The following is a 9,825-nucleotide window of genomic DNA, read 5'->3' on the forward strand; positions in this document are numbered from 1 at the left end:
GCTATTTCTTATGCAGAATATGAATGAATATCTTCACCATAATACACTGTAGTGCCTATGAAATCACTGTAGACTTCACTGGTCTCCTGTAGATTATATTACGACATCTATTTGGGATTAAAAATAATGTTTTTAATACATAATTAGTGTTATATATTTTATTCCGTAGGGTATCTTTAATAATCAGTGTACAGTGACTTGAGATGATTTCTGAGCACCTGTGTGGTTGTGACGCCACCTGTGACCTCTGACCTCTCGGCAGCTAAGCGTCGCTAATGCCACCCAGGACACCTGCTGCTGCTGCTGTTGTTATTGTGGTTGTTGTGTGTGTAGCTGTCAGTCGTGTGTCGTCCTCACCACACTGACACTGACGTCGACAGATCCCAGCTCAGATTAGCGTCGGTCATTTCACTCGTACGTAGTGCAGATTAAAGGAAGGTCACGGCTGACAGATCACTTTTGCACCAGTGTTTTTTTTAATTCTTTTATTTTCTTTTCTTTATTATTTTTTTATTTTTTTATTCACTTGCAAAGCAAAGGACATTTGCGACAATATATTAATATATTATAATATATATATATTTTTTATTCAAAGGCCACGAAACCAAGTGGTTTACATCATGAAAGTAAAAATCTGCACAGAATAATTCCACAACACTTACATGTGATTCATGTACATTCAAAATACTGTGTGTGTGTGTGTGTGTGTGTGTGTGTGTGTGTGTGTGTGTATGTGTTTGAATGGGAAACACTTTACATTACAGAACAGTAACAACAAGACCATAATACTGTTATATTATAACATATAATATTATAAGAATACTGGATATTCTGGATAAAAATGGCCACAAATTATGAAAAAGTGATGATGATATTAACTAATATTACGCATAAACATTATTCAAATAGATGTTGTAGCATTAGCTACTAGCGATAAAGGAAGTCGACCGTGATTTTATATGCACAGCACTGAATTATGGAGGATATTAACTAATATTCGGAATAGAAATTCTTTATTTTCCCTCAAATCATAGTTGTAGTATAATCTACAGGAGATAAGTGAAGTCTGTAGTGATTTTATAGACATGTTGATACTGTTCTGTAATGTTTGATTGAGGCAGACTCACGAGTGTCACAGTGAAACATGCACATTTGTTGTCGTTTCGACGCAGGATTGTTGTGCAAACACATGCTCCATCTCCATCTCCATCTCCATCTCCATCTCCATCTCCAGAACCAGGAACCAGGAACCAGGACCAAAGGACAGATAAAAAAAAAACCCTGTATTTTCTCCAGAAAACAAAAACCAGTCAGGGTGAAAGGCTTCATTCATTTTGGCTCTGAGCCCATTTTCCTGGTTCAGGTTCATAACATTGTCTTTAATGGTTTCCTCTCACACAGTCGTCTCACATGTCCACACAGACCTGATCCACACTCTGAGTTTTCTCTGGTGTCGTATATCGCTGCAGTATCTGCGTGAGTCTGTGCGTCTGACAAGCTCGGATTTTCAGGGCTTGAGAGCTTTTCTGGCTGCAGGGATTTTAGCCGTAATACCTGAGGGGAACTCTTCTCACTTTGGTGAAGGTGAACTAAAGTCACTGAAGGTTTTTAAGTCGCTTAATCAAGGCGGCGGCGGCGGGGAGAATAAAAAGGAACTGCATGTAACTCAATGTAACTATCAATGTCCACAGATTTTCATAATCCACACTTGTAGACGTTTGATTTTAAAGCTCCAGTGTGTAACATTTAGGAGGGCTCGCGTACCACTGGTGGTACATGTACCACAGTCTGAGAACAATCGGTTTAAACAAATTAAAGTAGCTTTTGTAGCCTCAACGGCCAACTCACACCTACGTAAACGAGTCGTCAAACTGAAATGCAACAGGTGCTAGCCAATCAAATCACGCTAATGCATTTAGCTTAAACACTAAACAGCCCAAACGTGTCTCTCAAACAAGAGTGTTCTCCCCGTTGTAGATTTGTACCCATGAATGGCAGACGTGGAGAACATATATCACCATGACTTTAGCAACATTAGCAACTCTTGCTACGCAGTTAGCCATGACAGACGCTGCACTGCTAACCTTGGCTAGTGCTAAACATTAGGCTCAACCACTGTCAAGGCTAGCAGCTCGTGACAGAGAGGTCTCCATCTTGAGTAGACATGTTGTTTACGTAGCCTGAATGGACTTGTGTTTAGCATTTTGAAGTGTGAGCTAACTACCAACATAAACCAAATGTATGAAGGAACAAAGAAGAAAGAGGAAACTGCCAACAATGGCCTCATCGCCATGACTTCAGCATCATTAGCAACTCTTGCTACGCAGTTAGCCATGGCAGACACTGCTCTGCTAACCTTGGCTAGCACTAAACATTAGGCTCAACCAATGTCAAGGCTAGCAGCTTGTAATCACCATCTTGAGTAGTTTTTACGTAGCCTGAATGGACTTGTGTTTAGAATTTTGAAGTGTGAGCTAACTACCAACATAAACCAAATCCATGAATGAACAAAGAAGAAGAAGAGGGAACTGTCAACAATGGCCTCATCACCATGACTTTAGCAACATTAGCAACTCTTGCTACGCAGTTAGCCATGACAGACACTGCTCTGCTAAGCTTTGATAGCCACCTCTGGCACCAAGTGCGTAGCCTGCCCAACACAAACCTGTGTAGTACTGAATGTGAGGGCCTTTGGCCGCCATTTTGAGACTCAAGATGTCTGCTCAAGACTTGAATGGACTTGTGAGATTTGTGAAAGTATTTACATCCTTTCTGGTACATGAAGGCCACCGTAGCTCCATGACGTGTTTACAAAAGGCAGACACTAATTCTCGCCAAGTCTTTTACTCACTGGCCCTTTAACAAATCCCATCAGGCTCGTTTCTCCCCAATATACAGAATGTGCAAAGCGGAAAAAAACACAACAGAGTTACACACAAACACACAAACACAATCATCCTCACAGTGAGAGCAGACAGTGAGGAAAATGCTGAGTGGACGGAAATGAGCGGAAACAGCAGACGGGCAGTTTTTAAGCGTTGGGCAGCCTCTCCTGACAAACCTCCAGAGGGCGCTTGAACGCTCCCCTCCCAAACACTTCCACATTGCTGGCCAGCCAGGAGACCACGTTTCCAGGCAGGTACGAGCTGCAGTTGGCCATGGACTGGATCTCCACCGGCTTCAGAACGCGGTCCCATATGTTCACCTGACTCAGCTCGCCCACGAAGGCCTGACCGGCGTCGAAGCGCCCGCCCACCACGTCCTGTAAGGGCCATAAAACAAACAAGGTGTAATTATGTCTGTGAGGTGAGTTTTAATATCTGTTTCTGACGGTTTCTAATCTGAAGAGTTCAGTAGAGTCAGATGAGAACACTTAGGTCTGAAGTGTTTGTTTTTCTGAGTGTGAACGTGTGAGTGAATGAATGGGTGAATGGCAAAACTAAGTGGATAAAAGTGGTCTTCAAGACTAGAATAGCGCTATTTAAATAATAACAATCTACATCGGATTGAGTTAACGTCAAACATAAATAAAGTAAAGTATTATAATTTTGTGCATAATGCTTGGATTGGTTTTTGATTTAAATGAAACAATAATAAACAAATAATGCTAAAGTAAATGCTAATGTAGACAGTACACACTCACACAGAACCAAAAGTCCGATCTTAGTCAGACTAAGACAATCATTTGTGCTTCTTGTGATTCATAGTCCGATTACTCTTAGTCGGACTGGAGTCGGACACGGCGTTCTGCACAAGCACCAAAATGGCCTCAATGATCTTTGACCCTGACGTATAAACTGCAGCACTGTTGCCGGGAAAGGACAAACAACACAGATGGTGTCTGTGGGAGCTAAAGCTACGTGTGTAGCTGTGACTTTAGCAACTCTTGCTAGGCAGTTAGCCACGACAGACGCTGCTCTGCTAACCTTGGCTAGCGCAAAACATCAGGCTCAACCACTGTCAAGGCTAGCAGCTTTTGTTAGCGAGGTCACTATCTTGACTAGAGATGTTGTTAACGTAGCCTGAATGGACTTGTTGTGTTTAGCATTTTGAAGAGCGAGCTAACTACCAAAATAAGTTAGCTCGTGTCGGACACGGCGTTCTGCACAAGCACCAAAATGGCCTCCCTAATCTTTGACCCTGACGTATAAACTGCAGTACAGTTGCCGCGAAAGGACAGACAACACGACGGCGTCTGCGAGCGCTAAAGCTACGTGTGTAGCTGTGACTGTAAAGGTCAACAGTACAGGAAACTGATTCAATACGCGCTAGCTTATATAGAAAGGTACAGCGCCACCTACGGAGGAGGAGTCAGACATATGTTTATTTGGACTCTGCAAGTTGTCTGATTGCCTCTTTTAGCTTGATTAAAGGACAAATATTTAGCGCTTTAGCGTAGCGATGGTTATCGCGGACACGTTGAGCACAATGTGATTACTTTTGCAGATATTAGGTCGTAAATCAAAGTGAAAGGAAACAAATAACACAGGAAGCAAACTGTAAATTCAACGTATTTGACAAAAACATAAACTAAAAAAAGCTCACAGGCTTCACACGACGTCAGGTTTGGAAGCAGAAAACGTCTCGTGATAAGAAGCACATTAAAAACACTAAGGGCCAGTGCAGCATCTCATTTACCCTGTTTTCTTCTTTTCTTTTGTTAATAACGCACTGATTGAAAATGTGTTTGCAGAGACAGGTTCTCTCTTGTCGAGCAAATTGCTTTGTCATAATAACCTGATTACTGTCGCTCGCTCGCCTTGTTTTCCACCTGCTGCTACATCAGTGTTGTCGTAAATAGCCTCGGTTTCACTCGCGGAACAACTTGACATCGAGGTTCTGGAGGATTTAACTTGTGATGATGTGAACAGACTGAGCTCATGTTCATGTGCTTCACTCTCTGTTCTTCTTGTTAAAGGAAAGAAATGCTGTGGCCATAAATACAGAAAGCCATTAGGGACATAATTAAAAGTGAAGTAGCTTCTTTCTTAGACTATTCATGACTGTACAGACGTATTCTACTCTCAATAAGAAAACTTATTTCTTTATAGTATACTATAATACTATAAAAGTAAGTATATAAAAAAAAAAATAATATGAATAAATAATTACAAAATAATTATATTCAAACAAATGTGATATGTGAAACAAAAGAGTTTGCTTTGGATGAACTTAACTTAATTAATTAAAGTCATTTTCTTTTTCACTCACTTTATTTTTTTCATTAAAAATTTGAATTCACTGTAAAAAGAAAATGGTTGCCCAAAAAAAAGCGTTAATAAAGTCCATAATTGTTTTATTCTGTCAAACTAAAGTTAGCAAGTTTCACTTGTTAGCAATTCATTTGTTTGTTAAATATATATATATATTTTTAATGAAATTCATTCACAATTTTTTTTTTCAAATCAAAAGTGAGGAAAAAATGAAAATGGTAAAAAAAAAAAACCTAAAGAATGAAAAATATAAATATTTTCTCTTTTTCTTACTTTTGATTTGGAAAAAAAAAGTTGTGTGGAATTCCCTAAAAAAAGGAAATGGTTGAAAACGGTGACTTCAAAAACCTGAATATTTATTTATGTCTGTCAACTATGTACTTTTTTTTAGTATAGTCAATACTTGTGTATATATATATACATATAAATTAGGGAAGAAAAATTTCAATTTAAAAAAATAAATTAATATTAGCTTGAATTATTTTTAATAAAAGCAAATGCTAATGTAGCTAGTACATGCTTAAAATAGAGACAATTGTCATGTAAACATGTTAGTCTGACTAATATCAGGCTGGTCTTAGCCGGACTAAGCTAAAGCTACGTAGAAGACACGTTTTTATTTTGGCGGGATTCCCGCTCCACTTCCTTACCTGCTCCTGGCCCAGGATGATGACCCCCCCAGATTTGATGGGGTGCCAGGCCGCCAGGTTGTCCCCACTCCCTAACTTCCCCCCGTCCTGATACGCCTCCCACTGGCCGTCTCGCGTCGTCCAGGAGACGCAGATGTGGTGCCACCTGCCGTCGCGCACCTCTAAGGGCAGCTGTGCGACCTGTGGTCAAGAAAACACGGTGCTTAGTCTGTGACGGACCGGACCGGACCGGACTGGAATGACGTCACCAGGGGACGTTTTTGTGTTCGTACTTTGTCGTTGATGAGAAGCTCTATCGGGTTGTTTCCCCATTCGATCAGCACGATTTCATTGGCTTGGCCCGGAACCCCGTAAGAGAAGGGCGTCCCTATCCCGGGACTGGCACTGGACTTGATCCACATGCAGAGTGTGAACGCGTACATCTCAGGCAGAGTCTTGGTGATGCGTCCGTACAGGTAGTTGGTTCTCTGTGGCAGCGAGAGCTTGAACTGTTCCGGGGATTTAAAGTCTCCTCCTCCTGAAAACACAGGGACATAAAGTTCATACGTACTTTATCGTGTGTTTCGCCTCTAAATCACCACATCATTTACCACATCGACCTCACGCTCTAGTGACCAAGAGTCCATTAAATCCTCAGGAAAATGTTCACTGACGTTATATAAATGAAGTGCGTTGACGACTAATTTCCCCATTGACTTCCATTCAAAGTGAGGAATCTGTGCAATCTGCTGCATCGCCCCCTGGCAGCTATTTAGAGAAGTGTTTCATTGCTTAACAAAAGACAACGTACATTTTTTATAGTCTTCGACTCTATGGCATTGACCGTAATTACCCTAGTGGGCTGTGACGGTACTGCAGGTGGGAGCGTGAAAGTGTCATTAAATATAAATAAACCTCTTCTTAATTTTCAGCTTAGTTTGCAATACATTTTTAAAATGGGCGTAAAATAAGTGTTTTAATTATGCGTTGCTTTTTTCTTTTATCAGAACTAGTATAGCAGGTATATAATATATATATATATATATATACTGTATATATGTATGTACACACACACACACATACATATACATGTGTATATGTACATACATATACTTACACATAAAATGTCACAATATTGCTATATATATATATATATATATATATACAATATAATACAATGTATAATACAATATGTATATGTACATATAGGCCTATGTATATTTTATACATGTATGTATGTATATATATATTTACAGAGTAATATTGTGAAATTTGATGTGTAAGTATATGCACATATACATATATACGTGTATACATACTGTATATATACATACGTATATTCATTAAGTATGTATATACATGTATAGATACTTTGTGTATATATAGCAATATTGTGACATTTTATGTGTAAGTATATGTACATATACATAAATACGTGTATGTATATATCTGTATACATACTGTATGTATACAGTATGTATATATACTATGTGTATATATACATACTGTATACATACAGTATGTATATATACTATGTGTATATATAGCAATATTGTGACATTTTGTGTAAGTACTGTATATATGTATACATGTGTGTATATATTCACATATATATGTATATATTAATTATACATATATGTATGTGTATATATACCTGAATGTTAATTTTTATTATTAAATTCTCATTTATGTTGATATGTTGTATAATTACACACTTTGTATGAAGTGAAATTGAGAGTGTTATGAAGTACATACATGTATATATACCTATATGTATATATACATGTATGTATGTGTATATGAGGGTTAGTATGTGAATATGTTCATATGTAGAGCTTCTTCTGTACCTTTCTCCAGTTCACTGATCCTCTCCACCAGAGCGTTGAGTGCACTCTCCGTCTTCTGCCTGTAGGCGGCAGTGGCGTTGGTCAACATGCTCTTCTCCACCTCCAGACTACTGACCTTCTTCAGGAGCTGTTTCTCCAACTCACTGAGTCGACGCTGCAGCAGATCACGCAACTCACTGGGGAACGAAGCCCCAGAGACGTTGGCCCTCATCTGCTGTTGCTATGGAGAGAGAGAGAGAGAGGACGAATTTATCAATCAGAATTGTGTAATTAATGAGCTACAGTAACATTTTCATCCAACAGACTTGAATTCCGGGCTGGAAGAATAACATTATTCTCTATGAGCAGCGAGACAGGTGTGAGGCGAGTGTGAGGCGAGTGTGAGGCGAGTGTGAGGCGAGTGTGAGGCGAGTGTGAGGAGAGTGTGAGGTGAGTGTGAGGTGAGTGTGAGGTAAGTGCCCAGGGACCGTCTGCAAATTGCAACACAAGAGCAAGACGCTGCAAACAAAAATCAATAACTCCACTTTTATACAATACAGAGACTCCAAAATCACTGCACACACCAAGGGTCTCCTCATGGTCACACTACAACAGTTGGTTTGTCAAAATGTGCCTTTTTTAAATTTTACAGATTTTTTATTGGTATTAATCAGTAATATTGTCCTATAATTATCAATAACTCCACTGTTATACAGTACAGAGACTCCAAAATCACTACATACACCAAGGGTCTCCTCATGGTCACACTACAACAGTTGGTTTGTAAAAATAAGCCTTAAAAAAAAAAAAAAAAGGATTTTTTTATTGGTATTAATCAGTAATATTGTCCTATAATTATCAATAGCTCCACTGTTATACATTACAGAGACTCCAAAATCACTACATATACCAATGGTCTCCTCATGGTCACACTACAACAGCTGTTTTTACAAAATGTGCCTTTTTAAAATTTTTGTGATTTTTTATCTCTATAAATCAGTAATATCTTCCAATATTAATCAATAGTTCCACTGTTATACATTACAGAGACTCCAAAATCACTATCGTGTCCTAATCCGAAAACAATCTGAATCAAAGTCGTGCTTTTTACGCATTTGGCACAGGTTGGACACGGTGCGCTCTCTCTTACCTCCAGGTTCTCCAGTCGGTCTTTAAGCCCCTTCATGGTTTTCCCCAGACTCTCCACGGTGTCGTTAGGGTCTCTGGGAACATCACCCATCGTGTTCTGCTTCTCCTTCCCCAGCCACGTCCCCGCCTTGTCGTACCTCCTGCCGTCTGTGGCCGCTGCGCACAGGGACAGTTTGTTGGTGAGCTCGTTGATGGTGCCGACCTGTTTGGACATGGTCTCCTTCTGCTGCAGGATGGTCTCTCGCAGCTGCATCACGGTGTTCCTCAGCTCCTCTTCTTGGCCCCCGGCGGCGCTCAGCTCCGGTAACAAGGTGACGGGACAGCTGGCGTCTCCGCTGAGCGGCACCGCGCGGCAAATGTAGCGCTTTCCGTCGTCTGCGGGCTGAGAGGAGCTCAGCGCACAGGAACACAACAGCCCGAGCAGGAGGGAGAACATCGTGAGCACCGTCCAGTCAGAAGATCTCCACCTAAACCCCAGTTTGATCGGTGCGTAAAAGTGATCCAAAAACAAGAAAAAACACACAAAAGTATCAGGTGTAAAAAGGTCTGTGAGGTTCTGTCATTCTGAGGAAATCCAATAAAGGGCAAGTCTGTGACTTTAAGCCCTGGTTAGAGGACTAATCCTGGCACAGCAGAGCGCACAGACCTGCTGCTGCTTATGCTGCTGCTTATGCTGCTGCTGCTGATCAGAGTCAGACAGCAAAGAAAGATGATTACAAAAAAAGGTGTCCGTACAAGCTCCCTGATTGGCTGTAGTAGGCTGACGTCACTGACGAGTTAATGAAGTAACTGTGACTGTGTGGAGTTCATTGTCTCAGTGTTAGTTCATGTCACTTTTCTCTCCTGATTATTCACTTGTTCTGTGTCACTGGGTCATTTACACACACACACACACACACACACACACACACACACACACACACACATATATACATACACTGCCAGGTCACTTTTTTAAATAAAGAAACTCCAGGTTCTCCTCTGACCTTTGGCTTCTTTTAGATCATG

The 9,825-nt window shown here is 40.4% G+C and overlaps 1 protein-coding gene across 1 annotated transcript; it reads right to left on the reverse strand.

The window, feature by feature from the left end:
• Positions 1-3,031: 3,031 nt before the first annotated feature.
• On the reverse strand, positions 3,032-9,253 carry nptx2b (neuronal pentraxin IIb; the record flags this gene model as incomplete). Its single annotated transcript, XM_083904336.1, has 5 exons — positions 3,032-3,262; positions 5,864-6,043; positions 6,136-6,380; positions 7,690-7,909; positions 8,819-9,253. The coding sequence occupies 5 exons, from the start codon at positions 9,251-9,253 to the stop codon at positions 3,032-3,034; spliced, it is 1,311 nt and encodes a 436-aa protein (XP_083760462.1).
• Between the last annotated feature and the right edge of the window lie 572 nt (positions 9,254-9,825).

The sequence above is a fragment of the Microchirus variegatus genome (assembly GCF_963457635.1).
Source record: "Microchirus variegatus genome assembly, chromosome: 17".
NCBI lineage: Eukaryota > Metazoa > Chordata > Actinopteri > Pleuronectiformes > Soleidae > Microchirus > Microchirus variegatus.